This window comes from Manacus candei, unplaced genomic scaffold (genome assembly GCF_025592945.1).
Source record: "Manacus candei isolate 608988 ecotype Guabito, Panama unplaced genomic scaffold, ASM2559294v1 h1tg000159l, whole genome shotgun sequence".
Classification (NCBI taxonomy): domain Eukaryota; kingdom Metazoa; phylum Chordata; class Aves; order Passeriformes; family Pipridae; genus Manacus; species Manacus candei.
Genome location: NW_026138207.1, coordinates 1,854,456 through 1,881,938, shown reverse-complemented (window position 1 = coordinate 1,881,938; position 27,483 = coordinate 1,854,456). Strand labels below are relative to the sequence as shown.

Here is a 27,483-nt window from a genome sequence, read left to right as displayed (position 1 = left end):
TTTTATATCCCAAGCTTTGCCTTTTGATACCACAAGCCACTGTTTTACTATGTCCCATAGTCTGGTGTAGGGAGTCTGGAGCAGGGATTCTTTGCCAGGTGTGTATGATACAGCTGTGCCTGGCACTGCGGTGGCTCCTGTGATGGCTGATGCCTATTGGTAGAACAGGGTAATTTCCTTCCTTTAGACAAAGCTTGGGAAGCTGCTTCAGCACATATGTTCCCCTTTGCCCCCTCGGAAGACTTAATTAATTAAAATCCCTTTAAAAAGAAGTTCAATAGGAGCTGCTTTATTTTTAAGTCTTCTGATGCTTTCTGGGTACAGTTAAGCCCTGTTTCCCCATGTGCTGGTTTAAAAGTTAACCAGGAGGGGAAATGAACTCAATTCAAAGGAGAGATTATAAGTCAGAATAACAATTTATTAAAATAATACAGTAAGTACAATAATACAAACAAACAATTGGTCTCAACCCACAAAACCCAAATGTATAACCCAGTACCCTGGGGCATGAACAAAGTGGTGTTCCTTGGGCCCCGCTTGAGTCCAAAGTAAAGGGAGAGGGGAAGAACCTGCTGGTGGGAGAGCTGCTGCAGTCTGGCCAGAACTGGTGATCGCAGTCCAGTGGTGGTCTAAGTCTGGTTGAGAGCGATGAGATGCAGCCGTCCTCTGGATCCCACGAGTGGGTTGAAAAATGTTCCAAGACTCCAAGATTATATATCCTCCAGTTCAGGCAGGAATGTTCAGTGCTCCCCTCAGGGCAGGGAGTTCCACAAAGGGTGTGAGGACAGGAGCATCCTCCTATCTCACAGGCCTCTTAACACCTAGTTTATAGCCTGAGGAGTCAGGCTCTATGGGCAGAGGGTGTGAATAGTCTATTGACAACAATAGTCTAGTTTCTGGGAAATGACATGGAAGGCTATAGAATACACAGTTTTGGGTTACATCCATCATGATGAACTGATCTCAGCTGTCCTAACTAGGACACCCCATAGCTCACAATTTTCATAGAAATCTCATGAGTCTCAGCAGATGTTGTAGACAGAGTGGAGAAATAACCACAAATGCAGTGCATGAAGTTAAAATCGACATACAAAAATGTTCCCTTCCGTGTCCTCCATGGTGGGACTTGTGTTGAGAAAACTAAGACTTCAGGCCTGTCTCTTTTTCCTGGTGGGTCTCCGCTTTTCATATCTGCCCTTACACATGGCTGACAAGTATTTATCCTTCCCAGTAAGTGATTTTCGGTCCAGTGAAACATTTTTTTCCTTTATAACTGGCTTGCACTTTGAAAGTTAAGCCCTTCAGGAAGTTTTTATGCCTGTTCCAAAAGAGAGGAAGTCTGTCCAGGACAAACCTTTGGCCCACCTGCATTTCAGGCTGTCACCTGGGATTCTTTAGATCCAGCTACCCTGTTTTCCCTCCCCTCCTTGTACCCTACTCCAATTTTTTCTTACCCTTTTTTTAATAAGTATTAATTCTGACCCCCAAAATCAAACAGGTTGTGATAACACAGGGCCAAGCAACCTGCTTTCAAAGAACTGTGATACTTTCTCTGTTTTTAATGAAATCCAGAATTGTTTTTTCCAGTTTGGATGGTCCTTTCCCAAATTTGAATTTATTTCCATACTTTACTCACACTCTACCTCTGTATATTAGTGTAAAGCTTCTGGGCACATTGGATACACTCATTTATATAGAGTTTATTTTTAAAAAACCCACAGCAAACAAACACCCACCAAAACCATCAGAATCACTGTATATTTCTTGATTTTCACTGCCTCAGTTATTTCTGTTTGCATTTGAGAGGCATCACATTGCTGATGCTGTGCTACCTTTAGTGTTCAGGCTGGTTTAGTCTGGTAGCAGAAGCCGTATTTCAAAATATGAAATGTAAGCAAGTGACACTTTCCATATTTTCTCACTTGTACTGACTTCTTATGATTTTTGATTTTCATGGCACTTCAGTGATCACAACCAGTTCACAAATTAAAAAAAAAAAAAAGTGGGAATGCAGTATTCACAGTCAATCTGCCACAGTGTCCAGCCTTGCTGAGAGCAGGGTTGAAGTGATTGAATGTTTTGTCAGTGTACTTTCCAAACATTTAAATAGTTTTTTATACTATTAATGTAAATTAATTATACTAGTAGTAATAGTAATAATTTTCTATTTACTGGAGTAAATTATTTGTGAAGCTAGGTAAATATTAGAGTGAAATTAATTAGGCTTCATAATTAATACAGATTTTTTTTCTTATATATTGCTAAGGTTTATATTTGCTCATTCCCTGTTTTCCTTCATATTCTAGTCCTGCAGAAAAAGCACACTTATTTTCTTTTTCAAGAAATCTTCTTTTTTCATAAAGTTTGCAAAACTCAGGAGCTTTCCTTTCCTGTAAGATTGTATTCCAGTTTTAGTCTGATAGTTTCACTTTGGGTTTTTTTGCAAAGGTCTTTATACAGTTGTATGTTTGATTGTAGTTGCAAACTAGTTTTCATTGTCTTACATTGAACATTGTGTGTATATTTATAGCGTGTATATATGTATGCATGTCTGTCTTAAATGGAATTAGATTTTATTTAGTTTAGGCTTTAAACCAGTGTTAGAATTTAAAGATTTTTGCAAAGTTATGTTACTGTTCATGTTAGTTTGTCTGAAATATGCTGTGAAACTAATGTAAGAGGGTGGAATGGCTCCTGAAGAAATTGAATAATGCTAAAGCTATCTTTTTGTGCACGGAGTTTAGGATTTCCTGAAGAAATTTTCGTCAGATCAATTCAGGATGTTTTGTTTGCGCGGCAGATACAGCTCAGGTAAGGACAAAGCCCCTTATTTGTGGAGGTGGTGTTGCTCCTGGCTTTCCACACAGGCTTTCCAAGCTGGTGATGTGCAGGTGGAGCGAGCTCTCCCTGTGGGGCCTTGCAGTTCCCTTTCAGTGGGTGGAAAGGTTTTGGTGGTGCTCTGTGGGGCTGCTCTTTGGCTCACATTTAGAAAAGCATCTTTCCTGAGCACAGTACGGAACCATTCATCTAAATACCTTCCTGAGCTGCACTTAATTGTGACTCTCAGTTAACTGCACTTTCAGTTAATGAATTACCTCAGTCTCTGATTTGCATCTGCTGCAGTTACTTGTATTTCAGTCATGATCAGCTGGTTTTGGAGACATATCTAGGTGGAGCTTTGCTTTACATTCCCGTAGGGTATGACGAGGGCTTGCTAATAACTTTTTATCTCCCTGCTGTGCTCTCATTTTTTGTCCTGTGGAGTTACTGAGTGTTCAGGCAGTTCTCTGGTGCAATGCAGCTCGCTTACACTAGCACTTGGTAACCTAATGATCAGCTTAACCTGGCAGACCCTGCTGGTGGGGAGAAGTGTGGGAGATTTTGTCAACTTCTTTGTTTACCCCGTGGTGTTTCCAGCAGGTAGATGATACTTTGAACTGGAAGAGGTTTTCGCATGAGTAGTGGTTTTACCAGTTTATTGGGGCCTGCCAAAAGCAGATGATAGTGCCCTCACCCCCGGCATGGCAAGGGAATGGTGGAGCACGGGTGTGGATAAGGCTCTGGGGCTTTGCTAGTGTCCATCAGTGTGGTGCAAGCCTTTACAGATGTGGAGTCATTGGACTGAGAGGTCTTTTTGCTTGTTAATAACTCTAACTGCTTGCAGGAGGCATCCATCTGTTATTCCTGGTGGAGCCTCCCTCTCCTAGGACATGAGGAGTGCCATGTGTCCCTGAAATATATCAAAGCGTGGGATAGCAAAGAGAGAGGTGGTCATTAACTTCCACCGTGGTAGGAAGGGAGGAGTGCATCCAGCTGAGAGGTCTGCTGCAAAACAACATCCCCTTTGGGGCAGGCAGTGGGTTGGTGGTGTGCCTGGCTGTTCTGGGATGATGCTGCAGGGCAGTGGCAACCCCTGGCTGTTTCCTCTGGGTCTCTGTCAGGAGATGAAATATGCCATGGACACATAAAAATAGCTCCCTGGCTGTAGCTGGGGGCACTTGGGAGTCCTGAACAAATGTGTGTTTAAAACAAAAGAAGGAGAAAGGCTAACATCTACTACACCACCAGATATATGTATGTCATGTAAACAAGGGAGAGTTAAATGTTAATTCCTAAGCTTGTCTCAGGGCAAGGAATGTCACTGGAGCCCTGCAGGGAGGGCTGCCTGCAGGCCTTCTTCACTGCATGTCAGCTGGCTGCATTTGAACCTCTTCCAGAAGGACGTGACCCTTTTTTTTGCATTAACTCTAGGTTAAGCACCTTTCTGTGATAATAAAGGAGGGCTACCTGTGCAGAAATAGGCGGCTTTGATGAAAGGATATGATGGTGTTTTATCAGAGTGTAGTGCCAGTAAGTCTGTTGGCAGATGAGGGTTACTTGGAAGTCTGATGCACTTGCACCTCCACCTTACAAGGCTGTGTGTGTTATTACTGCCCAGCAAAGAGCCAGAGTCAGTCCCTGCTGAGCCGGTATTTACTGTCCTGCCTGTCAGTTTGTGTCCCTGCTACCAATTCGCTTTGCTCTAAAGATAAGTTTACTGCTCTCCTTCTCATCTTGCTGTCTACTCCTAAGTGTTTTTATTAGAACAGAGATCCCAAGCACCTTCTGTTTGTTTCTTAAAAGGTTTTTATAGCCTAAACCCGTCAGCGATGGTTCCTGCCACCCCTGCCTGTTAAGGAAAGTGTTTTGTAAAATGCAGGTTTGGCGGATCAGGTGATGTTGCCACACTCGTTGGATTGAGCATGTAAAAGATTTTTGTAGGCTTGTGGGGAAGAGGAGAAGAGTCAAAGAGAAGAGGCTTTGATGCAGGACATCACTCTTCCATAGTGTGTTTCTGCAGGGGGTCCCCCATGCTCCTTCAACCTTTTTCAGGCTGGTGAGGCAGAGCTACTTGGCATGAAGCTGAGTTCTGGGGGCATTGCTGATTATCTGGGCCTTTTGCTTTGGCTGATGCCCCTGGCTATTCCCTTCTAGGCCTGAATCACCACCCTTTGGCACACCTGAGACTGCTGGGAAAAGGTTGTTCCTAGGTACCATAGGCAGCAGCAAAGTGACCCTCCACCAGTGTGCCTGCCAGGTGCTTCTGGGTGCAGCTTAAAAGGGAAGGTGCCATCTCTGAAGCCCTGTGGGACCCCATTGTGAGGCAGTGCTTTTCCTCTTGCATCTCATCATCAGCAGCTTCGCTCTATGCAGTGATGTGGAGGGGCTGTGAGCCTGCTGTGGGCAGTGGGGTTCTAGCTCCAGAATGCTCTCTTGGTCACCAGAAATCTCTGGTGATTTTGTGAACCTGAGTGAACTGCAATGTTTTGACCCCTCTGGTCCGTAGTTACTTGTTGATGCTAATAAGCATAGGTTCTGTACTTCAGTGATGCAGCGATGATGCCCTCGGTGGCAAAGGAGGGAAGGAGTAGGGACTGTGGTGAAGGTTTATAGAGCTGGGCCTGCCCCTGCTGTGCTGTGGGTTTGCAGTGCCTGCAGGCGGTGGTTTAGGAGAATGCCCTGAATTGGGGATGAAGAATGGCTTTAATGAAAGCAGGCTTCATGAGGATAAATTTTCATCAGGTATTCCTTGCAGAGTTCCTGTAACCAGGGCAATCGCTTGAGTAATCCTAATGTATATAGATGATCTCTCTCAATATCTCAGTGTTTTGTAGAAGCCTGTACATTGGTCATTTTAAAAACTGAGTAAAGCTTCATTTTAAAATCAGTGTTAATGAGGTAGTAATGCAGATTTTTAATTATACACAAGTGAAAAATCTGACAAATTCAGGTCCAGGCTTATGCCTTAGTTATACTGGGGTAAATCCAAGGGAGAGTTGTTTTAGCAGTTGAGCTTCCTTGGAATTTGGGCTAACTGAACTGAGATCAGGTCTCACATCCAGCTACTTCTGTCCTCTTAGATCTGTCCCCTTGCTGAGACTGTCTGCCCTAAAGAATCTGGGCAGCGTTGGGTGATTGCACAAAGCAGTTGGCTGTAAGGTGAGCAGAGGTGAGATTGCTGTGGGTGATGCTCAGTACTGATGAGATTAGAAATATGCTGCAAGCAGTAGTTTGGATATACCTTATTGCAGAGGTCCGCTGTAAAAGGTTGAAGCAATACAGCGCTGACAATGTATGGCTCTGGTGTGATACTGTGGAAAGGAATTAATTTAAATTTAGGCTTGTCCTAGGTGGACACAGCTTCCACCAAAGTCATGTGAGCTCTCTTGTGTGTTGTCCAAGACCTCTTCTATAGAAAATTGCACATTACTGTACAAATTAAAAGAAAAGCCTCCTGCTAATAGCAACTCACAGTAGAAATGAGAGGGAGCCAGTCTAGCACCTGCACTTCTGAGGGTGCAGGCAGGTGAGAGGAGCCTGCTGAACTCTTAGCCAGCAGGAGTGGACGCTGGTTATTCCCAAAGTGGAATTGCCTGCTGAAGCTAGAGTCCTGCTGAATGCAGTGTAGGGGTTGTCCATGTGTGTGGATGCCTGGTTAGTGGTGTGGCTAATGTTGTTTTTCCAGTTGGAGGAAGAGAAGCACTGTAAGGTTAGGGTGCAGCAGATCATAAAGCAGAGCTTTGCTTTGGATGCAATGAATCATTTACTTTATGGTTTTATCTTTCCTTCCAGTGACTTTAAGAGGCTTCAATGTGTGTAAGCTGGGTGTGATGAATCCCATCCCAGATATGCCCTTATGAGTTTCAGCAATTTGTATTTTCTCTAGTAATTGCTTCTGCAAACTGGTATGGTCAGTTTAGCTTTGATATTCTGAGGGAATTGTATATCTAGTGAAGAAGCTAGGCCACAAAATTTAAGGTTCATCTAGATTTTAGATATTAGTGAAGCAGCCCTTTAACTCTTAAAGGTTAAGCCTGGATTCCTCACAGAGTCAGTAGTGAGGGTTAGGCCTCTTTGGAGGTCTCCAAATACAGATTATGTCTACCTAAATTAGAACAGGAACAAAATTAGAGGTATGTATTTCCAGCTTAAATCTAGGGAAATGCTTAGAAATATATTAAATCCTAAAGCTTTGGATTAATAACTTGCAGAGAGATTCGATAATGGGAAAAAAAAATTAAAGTCAAATAGTAGTTGCTTCAGTCAACTTCCAGATTCATTTTTTTGAGTCAGTCTGATACCTTTCCTATAGGTAATACTTTGTCATATGTAGTGATTGGTTTTATATTGATTGAATTCACCTAGTGTCCATGAAGAATGTGCAATTAATGGTAAGAAAAGTTTACTGTACAAATAATAACAAACTTTTCCTTCAACTCAAAATACTGTTCCTATGTATGATAGACAACATACTCTTCATCATAATGCCTTAATTTCTTTTTTTCTTAGCAGTAGAATTCAGTGACAAGAGCATGGAGGATGCAAAGAACCTTCTTCAGGCAACCTCCTCATTTATTACAGATGCAAATGCATATATAAAAGGACAGCTGGTGTGTGACCCTGTTAGAGAAGACATACTGTGGGAAAGGTAAGTGCACCTCCTGTTTTGTAAAGACTGTGATTGTTTGAGCAGTACTTTGCTGACAGGCTCAGAAGGCTGACCAGTGTTGTGATTTCTGTTTAAGAAGCAGGACAAGAAGGACTATCCAGCAGTCTTCCTTCCCAGCCCTCACCAAGGGCAGCTTTTTTTCTTCTTCTCTTTCTAGCCAGCTGCTTTTCATTATAGTCTACCACAATTAGTTCATTGTGTTTTTAAAATCTGTGTTATTTATCTAGTGTTCCTGTCCTAATACAGGCATCTTTGCCCCTCTTGAGTGATGTAGAAGGCAAAGCTATGGCAGTTGTGAGGGTACCTGGTTCATAAGGAGAGCTTAGTGCATTAGCGACTGGAGAAGAAAGAGAACGATGGAAGAGTAACACACTTTGGGCATGTGAACTCAAAATCAAGCTGGCTGGCACTATGGTGTGCAGCAGAGGAGAGAAGGGGTTACTAACCAAGTGTCCGAGGGCAGGGATGTCACAGGGAAGGAAGAAACTGTGATTCTGACAGGGGTGAGAAGAATCTTCTTTGGAGTCCCTTATGAAAACCAGATCGTCTTCCAGGATTGAGATGTGCAAAGCTGGGAGGAGGAGCACAGTGCTCTGGAGTCTGGGTAGGAGAGGCACTGAGTGCCCTGAAACAAGTTAAGTGCAGGCAGCTCTGGGACATAGGATCAGAGGGGAAATGGTCTGTGCTGTAGAGGTGAGAGGCAGCTTCCGTGTGCATTGAGCACCTCACTGTTGGGGAAGCTTGTGGCTGCACTGACTAGGGCTTGCAAAGGGCATAGGAGCATGTTACAGGGAAGTGGAGTTGAATTAACTAGCTGTGGTATTTGACAAAAGCAAATCCTTCAGCAGGAGGCTGCAGGAGATCTGTTGGTGAGAGATAAGGCTGAGACCTGAAGAAGTTGAAATGGATTGTCAGTAGGGGATGTGTGGGAGGGCACACTTGTATATTTGTAGGTGTAAAAACAACCAATATGTAACAGAGCTCTTAATTACACAAGTGTTAGATACTCAGTGGAGAGGAGGAAGCTTGCAGGAAAGAGTGTTGGGAGGAATGAATTAGGACAGTAGCCATCTGATATCTGAGGGGAAGCAGGCATTCTGTGCAAAACCAATTCAGAAACAGCAAAATAAGGCTCAGGAGAGCCCTTGAGAGACACTAGGATAGCTTGAGGTTCTCCAGCTAACCTTGCTCCTTGAGCTTTATTGGGAAACAGCATCGTTGGGTCAGTGTTGTTGAGCTCTGGTTCGCCTGACTGTGTATGAGAACAAGCTGCCAGCAGCTGTTTGCAGCTCCCCATTTATTCCTGCTGCTCTCCTCACCCTCCTGCTGAGAGTGGCTGCAGCTGGTGGCACTGGTTCTGCAGTGATGAGTGCTGGTTACCTGCTGGTTTTTGGGGCTGTGTACACAAATGGTCCCACCAGATCTTTCCATCTGGCCTAAGGCAGGTGGAGTCCCAGGGCTGGGATTGGGCTCACCTGGGAAACAAGGAAGCAGCGCCTGATTCTGAGATGGATCCTGACAACAGGATTCCTAGCCAACCCCAAGACAGCTCTCTTGCCAGGCACTGGAGTGATGCCTGTGATGTGGCTTTGGAAGAGAAGCATGCTGTTAGCATGATAAATGGGCTGCTGGAAAAAAACCCAGAACTTAGCAAGATTTTTGATGTGCTTAATATCAACCTCATTTTCCATCTGTTTTGAAATTATTACAGCAAACTTGCTCTGTTGTTTTTGGTTCCTGTGATTAACCATGTATATTTATTGAATGGATGTAACACTTTGGATTTTGACATGCATCAAGTTTTTCTCCTCTCAGCTGAAAGATGTATTCTCCCTGATCAGTGTAGCATTGCCCATCACAGGACAGCTAGGAAGGAGGTGACAGTGTCCTTTCAATGACTCCCTCTAGCTGAATAGCTGATGAATTCAGAGTTCTGCTGGCATCTTGTTTGTCTTATCTTAAATGTTACCTTTTCTTCTTGAAGGCTAGCCAACACAAAAGTAACCGTGAAGGCTGCGTTTGCAGATGACTTTGACACCTCCAGGGCTGTTGCAGCAATTATGGACCTCATTCACCATGGCAACAGACAGCTTAAGGCTGTTACTAAGGTAACCCATTAGGATACAGAGATCAGAAAATGACAGCTGTCCACTGTCCTACTGTTTAATGCAGACAGATTAGTTTATTGTTCACATAAGAAACCAGCAGAAACAAAGCTCCATAAATTGTTGACCGTAATGGAGCCTATTCGTCCTGACCTTATCACAGGAATTGTGCACGGGTATTGTTTTGTGCTTCGTTGTGTCCAGAGGATGTTTCTTTCCTGCTGCCCTATATTATTTATACATAAGGTTGTTGAAAGGCCTGAAGCCATTGTGGCATGCTGCTAATTTTAGTGTTCTTACCCTGCTTCTTTGCTTAATATCCATGCACAGAAATTAACCTGTGCATGGATATTAACCTGGGAAATGGGGGTGGGGGCTTGCTGCAGGGGCTTTGGCAGGCAACCCCAGGTGCACGGGGCAGTCCTGGGGGTGAGCTCAGCATTGGGGTCTGACTGGCTTATGCTGTTGGCACATGGTAACTGTGGCATCAGCATTCCTGCACGAGTCTGTCTTCAGATGACTTTTGGCAAATTGAGACCCTGTTAAGATCTCTTGATGTTGACACAAACAAGGCAGCTGGAAAGGACAAGACCTGAGCAATAAACACATTCTGAAGCACTTATGGGTCTCCATTTACCAACAACTCCCTTTGTCACTCAAGGCAAGCACCTCAGCCTTGTTGCTGTGTTCCTTGATTGCTGGTGTCATCTGTTCACCCTGTTTGTGCTCTAAAAGAAACGTAATAACTGATTTTAAGAGAGAATTAGCCTGTTTGTTTAGAAATTCTGCCTCCTGCTGGTCCTCTTTCGGCATTGGCTTTAAATTCTGCCCTTAGCCTTACCTTTACAAAATAACTCTGAGCAAATTCACTCCTAAATACAAGTAACCTCATTTTGTCAGTCATTTCTCGTTCTCCCCCGAATTCTTCCTGCCAGTTCTTTTGTTGAGAATGGGATGGGGTATTTGTGGGGCAGCTGCCTCGGATTTCTGGTCAGGGTGGTGGAGCTTTCCTGGGTACAGCGCAGATGTCGGAGTGTCCCTGTTACTGGCTCTGTCTGTAGTTTTTCTCCTTAAGAGCTGTGAGTAAATCCACATAACTACTTATTCCTCTCTTGAACCTTCTTGCCATTCTTACCTTAGTGAGCATGTTCCTGTTTCTTTGTCTCAGTGGCCTGCTCCAGCTCATCCCTGTTCAGATCTTCTACACATTTTAGGCTATGGTTTATGTGAGGCCCTAATGAAGATGTCGGATAAAATCCAGTACCAGCTGTTAATTTGCTCGTGTGTGTCATCACTCTTATTTTTTAGGCAAGGCTTAGTCCCTTAAATTGCTCTTCAGTCTGTCATTTAATCTTGATTTTATTGCTGCTGCCTCTGGTTTCTGGTGCTACCAGGGCATGACAAAATGCCATACACTATCTCTAAGAGGTCTCCACATAGATCAAATCAGTAAGACACTCAAAGAATGATTATTTTTTTTTTATCCTTTATACTATAGGTGCCCATGAATCTGGGATTTTTTCTTTTTATTTTGTTGCCATACACACAGCCCTTTCATGCTCAGAAGTGCTATTTTTATGTCTAATTCACTGCACACATGTAATGCACGGCAGCTTCACAAGCATCTCTTGTCCTCACTGCGCAGGCTGGTGATAAGCTCTTCCCTTCCCTCATTTATTTAAATCTTTTCCCTTTGTGCTGTGAGGTGCTTTTATATCTCTGTAAGATTACCCGTCTGGGCAGGTGTTCCTGGTGGAGGTAGATCTATATAATTAGTAATAGTTTTCCCCTGTGGACTAGGCTACAGAGAGATGCTGGGTTCTGTAATATGTATTGACTGGGCAATCTCTTTTGAGTGTTTTTTAAACAGGATGCTGGATCTCCTAGAAGCTCTGTTGTGTATGGAAGCATTATTTCCTATGTAGAAGGTTTTTTCAATGCCCTTGGGATGTCCTTTGGAGAAAGACAGGTATGAAACATCTCTTCTATGTGTTCTAGTGTATGGTAGCAACTCCAGTGTTATGTTTTATAGAATGCTTTCCAAAAGCATCAGATGTGACAAAGTAATTGATGGTTTTAGTAAACCTTTCTGCTTCCAGTTTCTTCTGTGATGTCTTAGGAGAGTGTGTGAGGAGGTGGAACAAAGTGTGGGCTTTTTTCTTCTCAGAGGTACTCTTGTGCAGCTTCTGCACCAAGGGTGCTGTTGAAATCAGAGTCTGAGGAATGAAATGAGAAAAAGTTGTCATTAGAGGCCTTTAGTTTGGTCCTGTTATGTGTCTGGCTTTCCCCCAGCTTTTCCTTTTCTTTCTGATGGTGGCACCCAGGCTGGCTTCGCTAGCTGTGTGAATATTTGCAGTTGTGACCCCCTTGCACAGAGCAGGAGCTGAGGTCCCACTCCTCTGCAGAAAGCAGGGGTGGGGGAAAGGGGCTGCTCTGCCTTGAGCCATGGTGGGGTGTGGGGAGGGGAGTGCACTGAGGTGCGAGGGGGAGCCCCCTTACATGTCTAATTCATGGAAAGACAGGAGTGGGGAGAGAAAAAAAGGAGGAAAAAGTTCAAAGCAAAGTACTGAACAGGAAAGAGAGTTATAAATATGGAGGTGATATCCTGATGTACGGAAGGGGAGCATTTAAAATGACACAAGATGTTGGAGAATAGCAGGCTGTTCTGTGCTCCACTCCTGCTCAAATACGGAGTTGAATACCAAGAAGTGGACAAGTTTCTTTAGAGAAACTGTTCTGCAAAAATTTATTTTGGGGAGGGGGAGAAGAGGATAAGAAAATGTGAATAACATTATTCATCCTTTGAAAGTCAGGCACTATAGTGATAAATGTGTTTATTTACTCCAGTTCTTTATGGATTTTCTCACAAAATTTCTTTCAGAACAGTAGCTGGATGTGATTTGGCCATGTAGTTTGGATCTTAATTTTTAGTGGCATAAGAAACACTTAAATTTTTCTCTAAGTTGGGTGGTAAAGTCATTCCTTCAGATTCTGGGCTGCCTGTATGCAGGTGTCTGCTACACCTACACATTTTTCCTGAAACAAGTATCTGAATGCTTTTCTTTGTTGTAAGCTGTGCTAGTTTCTCTGTGGCAACAGGATCAGCAGAAGATGCTGGTCTGAGGAAAGGAGGGAGGAAAGGAGGAAGGAAGGAAGGAAGCAAGGAAGGAAACAAGCACATCAGACTCTTTTCCATCCCTCTGTTCTTTCAGATTCCAGTAAATTAATCCATCAAAATCTTCATCAGAAAGGTCCCCAGGCTGCCACATGTTAGTAAATAAAATGGTGCAGGCATTGTTCTCTGACCTTGAGAGCAGCCACAACAGCTCAGCATCCCACCTTTTTTGCCCCTTAGCCAGGTAACCCCAGGCATGCAGCTGTGAGTCCCAGCATGTGGGCTGTCTGGGAGAGGGCTGGCTGGCCTGGCCACTGCTGTGCCAACAGCTTAGTGTAGAAGATACAGGGAGCAGTGTTTGGGCCCTCTTCATTTGGTTGTTTGCATATAGCCTGTGGGTCTGTCTTGCTCTTGGGCTGGCACTCATCTCAGCTAATCAGCTGTATGGTCTAATGTAACTGCTTGTGCTTCTGAAGTTGTCAGGGGGGATGCTAAGGAGTAGTTCATCTTAATCTGGTGGTTGTATAAAATAAGACTGCCTGTCTCTCTCTCTCTCTGCATTGGCAAGAGAAGGATCTTAGCCCACAGGGAGGTAAGATGAATCCATCAAGAGATGATGAGTGGAAACTGGCATGCCTGTTTTAGAGCTGGGAAGCACGGGTGAGGGCTTTTGCTCTGCCAAAGAGTGCTGAGTGTATTGCAGGTGCAGCTGGGGCAAACTGGTGATCATCTGTGGGGAAAGCAAGGGCCAAATTTCCATTTAAAACTTATTACAAGCTCTTTGGATTGGTTAGTACTGCAGGAGAAGAAACTGGAGATCAGTCCTGAGAGGCTACACAGTGTTTTATGTGGAAATCGGATCAGTTCATCTCCTAAAGGTGCCCCTCCTTTTGCAGGATCTCACTCCAGTAGGTGCCTGATTTGAACTCCGTCAGTGGTGTTTGTAGAGGCATGTTTGCTACTCCCATCATCATTTGTCTTTCCTCTCCCTTCTGTATTTAAGCATTTATCCTGCTCTTTTACCTGCCCCAGGTTACTATGGAGCATTTCTGGCACTTAGATTTATTACCTTCTTCAATCTCATAAACCTTTTCTTTAGTATGGTTACATGTTTTGAAAGCTTGGGGAATTAGCTGCATCTCATGCTTTTATCTTCAATAGCTTCTCCCTCACCTTCCCCTCCTCCTCTTTGTTTGTCAGTGACCTCTGAAACTGCTCCCTCTCCTTTCCATCCTGCTGTTCAGTGACTGCAGTCCCCTCTGGCTTTAATTACTCAGCTGCTCTTCTGCTCCCAGATGAGCGTTGCTGGCGGCAGCTTCACCCCCCGCCTTGGTGTGTTTTATGTTTCACTGGTCTGTTGGCTGCTCCCCCTCTCGTGTCTTAGTGATAAAATACTGCAGTGGCCTTCTCTTGTTTATTGGAGGTTCATCCTTTTCCTGCCCCTTAGGAGTTGCCTCTAATGAGAAACAGGGATGGTCTCTCTGTCAAGAGTGAGACCAGGAGCCTGGCTGTGCCAGTGCTGAGGAGTGGCCTTTCTCTTCAGCTAACTCCCAAATTCCCATCCTGGCAGCTGTTGGACCAGGACTCTCTAGGAGGAGCAAGTCTGTTCTCTTCTTGAGGCATTGACCAGCGAGAATTCTACTAAGCCAATGGGGCTGAGGAAGCTCGGAGCTGGCTGAGGGAAGGAGGGGGCTTGGCTACAGCCAGAAAACTCCCACTCATCATGTGCAATGGCTGCTGCTCTGTTGGGTTGAGTGGCTGTAACTTTGGGCAAGGTGGATCAGGTGAAAGTTCTGTAGATTTGGGGAGATTTTTCTGTTGATGCAAGGAGAAAGGATAGACTAGAGACTTAAAGTGAAAATACTTACTTTTCCTGGTTTGTATTTCCTGAAGAAGGCCTGGAGCTCAAAGGCAGAGTAAAAGGCTGATGCATTTGCGAGGTCTTCGGACTATTACAGCCAAGGAGCTGTCTGAGCTAGTGGCTGGACTTCCCTTGCTGTATTGGATTCCTGTTGCCAGGTCTTTCTTCCATTAATTTGTCTAACCCCGTTTTAACTTATGCACACTTTTGGCATCTGGGAGGTTTTCTGTGGTGATGAGTTCCACACTCAGGTTATGCAGTGTGTTATGTTCAAGTCAGAGCACTCTGCTGACCTCCAACATAGATGCTTTCCTGTGTAGGAATACACTGAACTACTTCCAAATGTGACTCCACTGTAACTTTTTGTCCAGCATTAGTCCATATATTCCATATTAGTCCATATATTCCAATACATGGAAGATGTACAATCAAGAGAGGTGATGAGGCCTCAACGTGTGCTGCTGAGTTGGGGTTGATTTTTTTAAATACCATTCTCAGATGTTTGTAAAGCATGCTGTTTGATTTCTAGGTGGCTGTGGGAGGAGACAACTCTGCAGTGCTCTCTAATGTCCTTGACGAGCTTGTGAGGTTCCGCACAAGGGTCCGTCACTATGCGCTGGCTCTGCCGGAAGCAGCAGATGCTGTGCCAGTGGAGGGGGCTCCAAGAGTTAATGAATCCAAACAAGAGCAGAAGGAAAAGAGGAAGCAGTTAATGCTGGAGAGAAAACCCCTCCTGGAGGCTTGTGACAGTCTTCGTGAAGACCTTGCTGCCTTTGGAATCCAGCTAAAGGTAGAAGACAGTAACCCTCTTTAGAGACTGTTAATCACTTTTTAAGAGAACACTTATTTTTGCCCTTTGTTCCCCTTCATCAGTTTTCAGTGTTGTTTCCTGCTCCCTGAGTGACTGCAGTAGCAGGAGGTGGAAGTCAAGCACTTGTCTGGCTGTACTGCTGCCTTCTTTTCTGCTCCCCCTCAGCCTGGTGTCTCCATGAAAGCTGTACCTACTTCTGCAGTTACTAAGGGCGTGCTGTTTAGCCATTGAAAATCTAATATTCAGAAATCTCTAAGTTGCCCAAGTTCAATCCAGAAGGAAAGGTATGAGTAATGTGTGCAATCTTAAAAAAGATTGCAAAGGAACTGGGAAGTGAACTGAGATGACTTATAAAAATAACTCCTTCCTTCTACCCTCTCCAAATTCCCCACCAAAAATAAGTCCTCATGAGAAAGCCTCTTCCATCTTCAGCAGCTCCATTCCCAACTGTTCCTGAGCCACAAGTACTTTGCTGATTCCTGTACCACTCCTCTCTCCATCCTGCTTTCTACTTTTAGCCTACACCTAATGCCACTGTTCTTTTCCGTTACCTCAGTGGCACCTCCTGCTCAAGAGAAGCCCATCCATTGTGTTACTGCCTTCTCCTGGTTTCAAGGAGCTGTGTTACTTCTGTAATGGCCCTGCTTCTTCCAGTTCCTCTTGTTCACTGCCCTTCTCACCTCTGCTCCACCCGTTGGTGGGTCAGTGTTGCTCCTTACGTGCAGACAAATCCTTGTATTCTCTCCAGTGTCTTTTTCCCTCCCTCCAGTTTATGCTGCTTATTTTTCCCTCGCTTGGGGAACTGAGCCTGCCTAGTCTGCTTCCATCCTTTTGCTGGTAGGGATATAAAGCACAGTGACATCAGGGAGGGACAGTATACATCTGCTTTGGTTGCCCAATGTGAGAGCTGTCACTTGTCAGCACACCTGTTAAAAACAGCTGTGGAGCGTGGTCACTGTCTAAGGGTCTCGGATGAAAGCGAGCGTGCGATACAAACTGGGTGAGCGCCGAAGCACTGTGGTGGTGAGCTACAGCTGTGAAAGCAAAGGAATACTCTGAGAAGCTGCAATATCTGCCTCCTTTAACTTGTTTGTAAATCCTCGCTCCACTCATCTGTCAAGCAAGTTTGAAAATCCAAACAACTGTGCTGAGACAAAGTCTTGGAGAAGAAGCTTGCCTTTTGATCTGTTGGCAAAACAGCCACAGCCCCATTTCCATCCTTGTGCAGATTTGTTTTGCTTTGTTTTTAAAGGGATTTACATGTGAAAACTTCACAGAAATTGGTCAGAACCAGGATTCAGACCATTCCATTTATTTAAAAAATGTTTTTAATAACCTGAAGCTCAGCATAATCTGCCTCCTGCTCCTCCTAGAAGAGATTGTGCCAGAAGACAAAGCACACACGCACAGATGAGCGCACACAGCACACATCCAAAGCTGAAGTCCTGCTTTTTTTGCTGATACCATGGAAGTATCCAAAGGTGTGCTGTGAAGGTTGCTCACATCTTGCTTTTGCAAATCCTAAAGAGTCCTGTGAACATGCAGCTCTGCAGTTCCTGACACAGGCTCACCAGAGCACACATGCAACAAGACATGGCCTTACCCACCTTCCTGCTCAGCACGAGTCTGCTTGTCTGGGGTCGGCTGTTAGAAAGTTGCCTTGGTAACACAGAGCCCACCAGGGGGGTGCTGCTTGCCTAGTAAGTGCTATCCAGCCTCTCATTGCCACAGAACTTCTGAGCTTGATGATATGCATGCAGCAATGCCTCTGCTAACAGGTTCCACTCTGTCACATGAAGCTCAAGTAAGCCAGCAACTTCTCAAGTCCATGTGCAGGAGGAAAAGCAGCAGAACAGATGAAGCAGACAAGCCTCATCTACACGCAGAGTAGACTAGGAACACCCCTGGTTTGAGGGAGGGCAAGGAGGGGGTGGCTTGAGAACCAACTCAATCTCCTTAAAAATCAGCTTTGTAAAAAGGGTAATTTCTCCTTCAGATTCTAAGTTTGTAGTTTCTTCTCTCAGGATGCTTGATGTAGATGATGTTGGCTGAAGTTACCTAACTTGTATCAAACTGATTAAAAAAATACCCATTTGTCTTTTCATGTCATTATAGCATGCTTGAAACACAAGCTCAGCTGTGCCGCTAAGTGAAATGTAGTAATTGTGTATTTATGCATCAAAAATAGTTTTCACTTTAATATAAAAAATGTTCAGCATTGTATCCCAGCATCTCTCATGAGTCAGAGCTCATATTCAGATTAACTTTGTGACCATTACAAACAGCTGGATCTAAATAGTCAGAAATATTCCGTTTGACTGTACTATTGTCTTTCAAAAATATGACCGTATTACACTATCCCCAAGTTCAGAAGGTGATCAATACATATTCTCATGTATTGACCATAAGTGTTTTCCATGTACATGAGCCATTCAAACATGAAAATGCAATTGCAGGAGTTGAGCAGAATCTGCTACTCCTGTGAAAGTCTACACCCCACTGCAGCATCCCACACTGAAGAGGTGACATTTCTAATGTGTGTTTCTTCCTTCTTAGCTGGGAAGGATTATCTGGGTTTGTTTTACAGCTCTGAGCATTATTAGTAGCAGTGGCATTCCTCTGAGATGGTATCACCACCTCCTTTGCCTAACTAACTGGATTAGTAGCTTTGCTGTATGAATCTTGTTTAAAAACCTGTACCTCCACATGCTGGGACTAACCTGGATACTTTTTCTTACAGGACAGAGCTGCTGTTTCAACCTGGGAAATTGTGGAAGGAGGGCAGACAGAGCAGCAGACTGAGAAACAAAGCTGATCCCTCATCTTTGGACTTGGTTTTTATTTCAGCTGCTTTGGCAACTGTTGTAAATATTAATTCTTTCCAAATAAAGTCTGTGGAATAGAACGGCTAACAACAATAATCTGAGCAAAACTGTTGGCACTGCCTTTGGGTAAATAAATACAGGCCTTGAAGCACACATGGCAGAAGCATCCAGAGTGCAGGGCAGCAAGGAAGCAGCTTGATTTACACCAACACTGGCATATTCTGCTGCAGAAATGTTCCAGCTCCAAGTGCTCTGTGATCTGCCTTTGCACCCTCTTCTGCTGAGCTGACACTGAGAATTAAACATAGCGAAGGAAGAGGCAAGAACTTAGGCCTGTCTTTGAGGGTGAAAACACTTAGTTTTATGCCTGTTGGTTCAACAATTCTGTTCCTCTCAGACAGAGAAGTGGGGGACACTTTTAGCCTTGAAGTATTTCCTTATTGCAGTGGTGCTGGTTTGGTCCTGTGAGACCTTTACCTGTAATATGGAGGTATATAGTTTGCTTTTGCACAGAATACACTGAGATTTCTCTAGCACTGGGAATGCAGGACACTCAGGATCTCTCCATCATAATTGGGAAGATAAAATTAGGATGCTTAGCTATTACCTGTTCAGTTACCTTTGCTTTTGTCATTGTTTGCATTAAAAACAGTCCCTGGCTGCTGTGGCTATAGGCAGAGGTGCAGAGGCCTCTCTTACCTGTGAGGTGACCTGTGTTCTAGGGCCTGAGTTGATATGGGGCTGGTACTTACCTATGGGCACACTTTCTTTAAAGTGCCCATAGGCACTTTAATTTATGAAAAGGTAAAAACCAAGCAGAACATGGCTTCATCTACAGGGCACTTCTGTGCATTGTACTTTCAAATTGTCTGTTCCAAAGGATAAAGGCTTTTTTTTCTACTGTTGGGAATAAAACGTGTAGCTATTTTTCTGCTCTCTTTCTGCATTATTGGTACTTAGAGAAAAGATGGAGGTGTCCCTTCACCAGCACTGGGGCAGGTGCTAATTTGACACAGCTGGTACTGCACTCTTCTAGTGGCAGTGTTGTAGCAAACTAGAGTGAAAGAAAGGCGAGCAGGCAGCTCAGCTGTGGGAAATGTCATCAGCACACACCAAACAAAGTCCACACAGTCAATTTGCTATTATTTTTATTTCCTACCCAAAGAAACTGCTACATTTCCAGAATGTTTAAAAAAGGTACCAATTTGTATACATTAGTGAGTAACAGTTACAACTTCTGTGTAGATTTAAAACCAACACGGCAGGTTGAAATCTGTACTGAGCTCTGTTAATTGATTGACTTCGCCTACAAATGCCATTTAGATTATAGTACCACTGATGTTCTAAATACAAAAAAAAAAAAAGCCAGTAGCTGTTTTAAAATCAGTTTTAACTTGCTGATTTAATTTAAAAGTAGTCAGGCTTCTCAAATAGATTTAGGGGGAAAAATAACAGTAGCTTAAGTTTCCCCAAAGATGCAGACAGTTTACAAAACTGCTTAAATTAAACACTAAAACCTCATCTCTTAAGAGTAGTCTGTGAACCCTCATAGACCAACATGAGCAAACATTTAAAAACCTATCTTAAAAATAGGTAACTGGTTTAGAAAGAAAAACAAAAATGCATCGGGGTGAGGTAGTAGTCACAGTGCATCCAGAAATATCAACTCTAAGGGCTGAAGGGAAATACTTGGAGCAGCTTTTCTGATTCCAGGTGCTTTCTGCAGGCAGCTATTGAAGGTATGAGAACACAGTCTGACTGGTCTGTGGGACACCACATGCCAACCTAGAGCTGGAGCCCTGCACAGGAGTGGTTGTGGTGAACAGGTAACATCTATTGCAATAACCAGACACGTTATGTGCTTGTTCTGTGCTTTAATGAGCATAAACACCTGGAGCTGGATTGGAGGCTCAAGGGCAGTACCCACTTAAGTGTTCTTGGCATGAACTTGTCCCCCTCTCCATACTGGTTTAGTCCCTATGAGCTTTGACTGAATCTCCAAAAATTTAACAAATCGTAGTGTGCAAAAATCCCACACAAGTTCCTCTTTATACCTAACGCTTACCTGCCCTGCCAACGTGCCAGATCAGTGTGGCCCTAACAGTGTCCTGTCTCACAAAGATCAGACAAAAAGCCTCTGTGCTCTAAAAAAGTAAAAGTACCAAGCACTAAGTACTGCACTTGAAGCTCAGACACCAACCACCATTTTCTGTTCCTGCCTTTAACCTGCAGCATACAGCTGCCTGCACAGTGCTACGACAGTACAGGTACATGCTGTGGGCTGCCTTCAACTCTTATTCCTGCTGGCTAATTACTATCCACCTATGGATCTGTGTGCTGGTCTTCTCTGAGCTCTAACCCAGCAGGCAACGGCAGTTTTAAAAGCACTTTACTCTTCCATGATCACTGAGAGTCTGACAGTTCTGTTTGGTATCACTGAGTTTCTTGCCCCACCTAGTACCTCTCCAAATGATAATTTCACAAATTTATCACATTGAGTTCCAGATGAGTCAAGACTAGATAAAGAAACAGAATTTTAATTTTTTTTTCAGGTAAGCCTAATTACCATTTAATGAATTTTGCTGCTGAGATACCTACAGTATATCCTATTCTGCCACGGGGGGACCTTTTAAAAAACAACAAAATAAGACACTGCAGGAAGGGGTGCCTTGTCCAAATGAATGCTGCCTCTGGGACCGGGAATGGGAAAAGGCAACTAATTACATTCAAAATCTACAGCAACTCTCATGCACTCCCTTTCCAAAGAGGCTTATTTTTTGCTTCTTAATATACTAGCATGGCAAAAAACTGAAGTGCAATAGCTAATTCTAGACAGAGGTTCTAAGAATGACAACATGATAACCTTGGTGCAGTCCAAGAAATTCAGTTGAGCTGGTGGAAGAATTTTATCTAAATATCAAGTGCATTTTTTTTGCTGTTCACACTTTAGTTATTGCTCAATAACTATCAAAAAGAACAGAGGAATACTTTCAGTTTAGTTTTATTATATTATAACAGATCTGCAACTACAGCTTATTTCAGCCAAAACATTTTTGTATTCCAAACTCTTAAAAAATATCTACATTAATCATATTTTTCTATTCTTAAAAATAAAAAAGATCTACCTAACATACCAATGTTGCTACAGCACTTGAAAGGGTGCATTACTTATGTAAATTCTACGGTACATGTAATTACTCTTGCAGTCATTGTTCTTCCTTTTCTTCTTCTCTGCTGCTTTGGCTTCAGGTTTCGTAAAGTTTGCTGAAAGCTGTTCCAACTTCTGAAACCATGTCAGAGGCTGTCATTGAACGTCCGAATTTTTGAAAGGCTTGGTGGTTAGACTGCCTCGTAAGAGAGCAAGCTCCAAATGCAGCCACTAGAAAGGGATTTTGACTAAAAGGAAAAAACCAAAAAACAACAACATTATCCAGAGAATCCAAACACTCTTGTGCAATCCATAAGGTGGTGGACATCGTCTTTGTACCCCTAAATGCCAGGAAAGCCTCTCAAGCAAACATCTGTTTCTCAGACTCACTGCAGAACATCTTTGTTTGAATTTTTTTTAACAAATACTTCCCTATCCGTGGCATAGCATGTGACTGACTCAGAAACCAGGGCCAAAGGACGCAAGAGAAAAACAGGCTTAAAAAGTGGGGAAGAAGGTGATCCATGTCTAGTTTTACTGATTTGATGCTTCATCCTTTCCTGCAGAAGAAGATCAAATATCACCTGGCAGCGTTTTAACTCCCTTTCCTCTCCATTTGCTGGGTAACTCCATTTAGTTTTGTCTTGGAGGGGGTGAGGAAGGATGTGGGGATGCAGGCAAGAGATGATTTTTAACAGGGCCATAGTGACTGCTCCAGAGCCCTCATGATACCAGCTTAAAAGTGGTACAGTGACCGCCATAGCCCACGACGGAAATTAGGCACACTGCCTTAATGTATCCTACGTGCTTACAAACGGCCTAAGAGAGTGTACCCAGCCCCAGACCTCAAACACTGAACATCCCTTGGAGAAGCCAGCACAGTCTTGCCACCTCCAGAGCACCTTTTCACAGGCTGGGCCATGGGAGTCACTTTTGCTGCCTTACAACAGAAAGCAACTGCAGAATAGTTCAGCAGCCAGTGCTGCACTCCAGGTTCTGGCTGATTAAAATTCTCACAAAGCTCAACCATAGCTGAGGCATCACTGCCTGTGAGTCACTAGGGACCTACTGACAACTCTGCCAAGTGAGAGTTTTGTGAAGGATCCTGATGTAAAACACAGGCTAAGCAGGACATGAGTTTACAATTAGGTGTTACTTAAGGGGCAACTCCATGTAACTCATCAAAGTGCAGGAGTATTTAAGCTACTCTGAGAGTCAATCCTGGATGCCCAAATACTGCTCTGAAACAAGAGCTGTGCACAGGCTTCTGGGCTCAAGGCAGTTAAAACACTTGTTTCAGAATTCCACTCTGCACAGACCTGTTTTGAAATGACAGAACCAGGCACAAGTGTGGCAAGACTGGCTGGACTGCCTGCAGTGCAGTCTGCAAGCAGATGCCCTGACTCACTGAACCCAAGAAGCTCCTCCTCTCCTGAAACACACAAGGTAGACAGGATTGGTACAGCAGGTGTTTGTGAAGGGTCACCTTAACACCACCACAGGAGACACAATGTAATGCTGATGCCAATTATACTTTTCCTTCATCTATAAAATAAAGGAGTTTCTGAGCAAGCTGTTTGGAAAAGCCACAGGAGTTCAAGTCAGGAGAGCCTGGAGAACGTGTGCTGCCTTTGCTAATCTCTCTAACAATTTAAAACTGCTCTGTTGTACCCCAAGCAAAAATGAAGTCACCCTTTTAGCGAATAAAAACAAAATTCCTCCATTAGTGACAGCTGCAACTCTTCCATTTTGGGATTGCTATGTTAGATTTCAGAATTTTATAAAGTGTGGTTCAGTTGGTCCCTCATTCCTCCTGGGGCACCTACTGCAGTGCCCTTGTGGTAAAACAGACTAGTTAACTCCCATGAACATCTAATTGTGTGCATCTGCATGCAGCATCCAAAAAGACTACAAAAGATCTCCACTCCTCAAACTTTCATAGCTCATTACTTATAGAGAAGAGGGACTGTAATTCCCTGACTGCTTTTATCAGGGTTCCTTTCAACTTCATTTAAAGCAGCTGCTTTCACAGAAAGAGTACATGACTATATGGACCAACTAGTCAGACAGGAATTGATGTAATTTAACAAAAAGCCAACAGTCAGCTACATGGCTGCTTTATGCACGAATAAACTGGACTGCCGTTTGGCCTTTAAAAGAGTTACACTCTTTGAAACAGTATTTTACTTGCAAGTTTCAACTTACCTGCCCCACTGAATTACTTAGGTACAGTGCAGAAGGATCCACCAAATTACAAAAACAAAGCCAAATGACATGTTTTTTGAATTACAGAGATGCTACTACCAGTGACTACCACTTACTTATTCTTCGTACTTTCAGCCTACATTCAATTGTTTTGAAAACTTGTATCTCATACATAAATGTCCTTGGGGATAGATCCAAATTCATGCTCTTTTTCTGCCTCAGACTTGGGGATGTTAGATTACTGAAGGGTTTGTCTTATTAAATTATTACTATGTAGACTGCTCTAGAACATAACATTTTTTAAAAGTACATGGATATCTTTGTACCAACGACTCTGATTTCATTTGGAAATTTATACAGCGGGTCTACAACAGTTGCCACAGCAGAACACAAACTCATAACAATTAAGTTAATTATTAGTATTCATACCCATTTGTTTTTTCAGCTCCAGCAACAAATGCCCAGTGTGCTAAGACTCCAAGAGAACCAGAAAGAAGGTCCCCCTGTCCACCACATCTCCGGCTGCTTCCTTCATGACTGCATACGAGTACTACAAACAGACAAACATAAAACAAAGTCAGGTGCTTTTTTCCTTCCATTTACAATGACACCACTGCAGCAAGGGTTATTAACCTCTGAGGCAAACAGCAATGAACAGGTGAGAGACTAATGAGAGACAGCAGCACAGACTGAAGTACACTATTCTTAAAAAAAAATTATTGCATCAACATTTTTAAAAATACTTTTCTGATTACCTTTTAATACTTTACAAATAACATCACACAATATACACACTTTTTCCACTTCACTCAGCCTGCACAGATGAGTTCAGTGATTCACGTGCCATGATGAACCATTACCCAAACTGGACCAGGTCCCTCCACAAAGCCATTGCGTAAATGCAATCCTTCAGAGTCTCTGACCTTCAGAGTTTGTGAATGTAAACCAAGGCATTTCACAAAGAGCAAATGCAAAACAGAACTAAAATCTCGAATCTTCTACCATGCCCATCACAAAGGTATTTTACTGAAAACAGCCTTTTCGTCAGGCTTTGTAAAAACCATATGCAAGACAGATTTGTTTTTTCTGCCAATCAAGTGTCCTCAGCATCCATGTATGTTTCTGTCAGTAGTGTCACTGTGGATAGGCTCTGTCAGGTTATCAGATGTTACATTTCTATTTTAAATATATAAAGGACCTTGGTCAAACTGATCTCTTTGTGGAGCTTTAACTATGAAGAAGATGCAAGTGGTTTCACTACATTTAACTCCTTTGTTCTCCACTCTTAACAAGCCCAGGCAGGAAGCCTAAAGGATACCTAAGGCATACAAGAAGAAAACAGCATAGATTCTGCTACTCTTCTCCAAACTCTCTTGTGTACCTACCCTTAGCTTTTCTTCTTGCTTGGCTCTGAAAAAAAAACCCAGGAGAAATTTATTTTCCTCTCCTAGGAGAATAGAAGAGCTGGCAGAATCATCAGTGGCCAAGTAGTGATCCTTAGCATCTCCAGCCAGCTACTGCAGAGTTACTCAGGTTCAGGACTGTGCACACAACTGTTGTGTGCTCCTGAGCACACCAAATACACAAGCAAAGTATAAAGCAAGACATTGCTTGGAGAACAGCTCTTACCCCAAGTCACCTGGGCTGGGTTTCTCCAAGGTGTATAAACAGAGCAGCCCAGATGGTTTAGAGGGAGTACTACCCATATTTTTCAAATGCAATTTTTCTCTTACAAACTCATGGGAAAAATCTGAACAAAACTGAAGGACTTGCAGATAAATCTTCTTAAATAGCAAGCAGTAAAAAACTACATAATGCCAATAAACCCCTTCCAGTCCATTAGCATAGTTCATTTCTGGAACAGCAAAGAATTGTACTTCACTTCCATTTCCTACCAATTCTTCCAGCAATAATTGCTGGGCTTGTGAGGCCAGGCAGTTGTGTGTGTTTGCTGCCACTGAGAGGACAAAGATTCATTAGTCACCACGAACACAACAGACACCACTGCAGCATTGCCAGCAGTTCATTTTCCCAATCACTCTTCTCCCCTTCCCCCTCCCCCTCTCAAATTAAGATTCTGGATGTGTTTCTCAGTGAGCAGTAGCTAATGTCAAATTTCACAAGTTAAATGCCCTTCTGAGTTAGCTATCTGAAGAAGGTATGCCCTTTTAGGTGCATGGTTTATTCTTATTTTTATTTTAAATACAGTGCTTTGGAGAAATTACATCTAATTCTACTACTTTGAAGATGCTATCTCACAGGATTTTCACTTTGAGGGCTTGAACTCCTGGCAGGAGGCAGGATGGAAATCCTCTGTTCAAAAGCTTTGGGGCCTTCTGACTGACAGCTGAGCACAAGCCCCTGCTTATTAGCTGTATGTCACCATCTGCCACTATTCTGTAGCCCCACAACCTTCCAGTCATTTTTGAGCTGTACAGGAAAGCAAGCTCTCCTCAAACTAGGCCAATTATAATACTCTGCTAAAAAAAAAAAGTGGTCTTTTGTTTGTGGTTTTAAAAAAGTAAGTCTCAAATATGTGCAGACTACCTCACAGGCAACAACAAAAGCAGACCTTTGTACTCTGCACAGAGATGCTGGAAAACAAATCCATGGAATACCTTCAAAGAAGCAGAACTACAGGAAATTCACTTGAATGAGGAGGGAAAAGTATAACGCTTCAGCAATTCTTTGTGCAGAAGCTCAGCTGATCACAGAATATCTCAAAATAAAAGGATGATGAACATTACAACAGGCAATAGAAAAAGGATTTAAAAATTCCTCTGAATTACAGTCACTATTAAAAGCTTTTAAAACAAAAGAAGGAATCCCAACTACCATCAAGACAAACTGGCATACTGCCAAATCAGCATAGGACAAGGTCTTCTGGATGGCTTTTCCCAGCCTTCTCTTAGAAAAATAAAATAAACTGCTGTCTTCCCACTCCCCCAGTGCAACATCCCCCACTAAATGTCTCTGCCCTGCTGTGAAGTCATCTCCAGCAGTTCTTTAAGGACCAGGGGATTGATGTCCTTATGTTGCACTGAGCAGTGACAACCAGTGGCAAAGTTATAAGACCTCGATTAGATGGACATGACTGAACAGACAGCGATGATGCTGAGAAGGTGGGCAGTTCTATTCCCTGGAGATATGTGGAATTATGTATTTACAGGAGGATGAAGCAATTTTTGGTCCATTGTTCAGTGAGGCTGCAGCACATTCAACTAGGGATGGACATATACATCAGAAAACCTAGAAAACATGGTTCTTGGAATAGCTGAGGAGACCAAGATGACTGGACATAGGACAAAAAGGAAACTACAAAGACTAAAATCACCACAATCATCACGTGTCGATTTTGAAAGGCAACAACCAAGGCCACTTCAGGTCAAGTAGTCAGACACCAGTCCGATCCAAATAATGGAGAGTTTCAGCTATAATTCAACTGACAGACCATAAGAGAGAGAAACATAAAATTAATGTTGGCCAAGGTGGCTTGGGTGTTGGGACAGGGTGTCTTGTTTTGTTTTCTAATAGGTCTGGGCAACCAAATCTGATGTCATTATTTCACAGGGTGATGAATCAAAAAAACCCACCTCAGTATAAGTAACAGTCAGTTTTTTAATGAAAACTTTTTTATGCTAAGTAACTTTGCAGAAAAAAAAAATACCCAGCTCCCCAGCACTTATCCATGCAACACACACATACTATCATAAGAAAAGGCTAGATGAAATAAAAATGTCATGAGTGAAGAAACGCCTCCATGAAGTATGGCAAGGAGATCTGCTAGTCAGAATAACCACAGTTCTATTCAATAGTTTCAACGCAGTCCCAGTGAGTTAATAGCATATAAATATTGCCAGAGCTTTAGGCAGCAAATACAACACATCCCTCACATATAGTCACATGGATTTCTTGTGTACTTAA

At 43.2% G+C, this 27,483-nt stretch overlaps 2 protein-coding genes across 15 annotated transcripts in view; one reads left to right on the top strand and one right to left on the bottom strand.

Moving 5' to 3' along the window:
* Positions 1 to 19,205, top strand: part of CARS2 (cysteinyl-tRNA synthetase 2, mitochondrial) — a 41,544-nt gene extending 22,339 nt beyond the window's left edge. For 5 of the 7 annotated variants that reach the window (XM_051772838.1, XM_051772844.1, XM_051772837.1 and 2 more), the window contains 6 exons: positions 2,745 to 2,811; positions 7,330 to 7,468; positions 9,474 to 9,597; positions 11,465 to 11,563; positions 15,100 to 15,360; positions 18,122 to 19,205. In XM_051772838.1, the coding sequence (XP_051628798.1) occupies positions 2,745 to 2,811; positions 7,330 to 7,468; positions 9,474 to 9,597; positions 11,465 to 11,563; positions 15,100 to 15,360; positions 18,122 to 18,196 (765 nt within the window). In that variant the 3' untranslated portion in view covers positions 18,197 to 19,205. Of the gene's footprint in view, positions 1 to 2,744; positions 2,812 to 7,329; positions 7,469 to 9,473; positions 9,598 to 11,450; positions 11,564 to 15,099; positions 15,361 to 18,121 lie in introns of those variants that run through there. The other 2 variants (XM_051772841.1, XM_051772842.1) reach the window with 2 other exon arrangements.
* A 132-nt stretch (positions 19,206 to 19,337) lies between these two features.
* NAXD (NAD(P)HX dehydratase) overlaps positions 19,338 to 27,483 on the bottom strand; it is a 51,053-nt gene continuing 42,907 nt past the window's right edge. For 7 of the 8 annotated variants that reach the window (XM_051772832.1, XM_051772831.1, XM_051772833.1 and 4 more), the window contains 2 exons: positions 23,989 to 24,109; positions 19,338 to 21,602 (listed from right to left, as the gene is read on the bottom strand). In XM_051772832.1, the coding sequence (XP_051628792.1) occupies positions 21,452 to 21,602; positions 23,989 to 24,109 (272 nt within the window). In that variant the 3' untranslated portion in view covers positions 19,338 to 21,451. Of the gene's footprint in view, positions 21,603 to 23,984; positions 24,110 to 27,483 lie in introns of those variants that run through there. The other variant, XR_007900831.1, reaches the window with a different exon arrangement.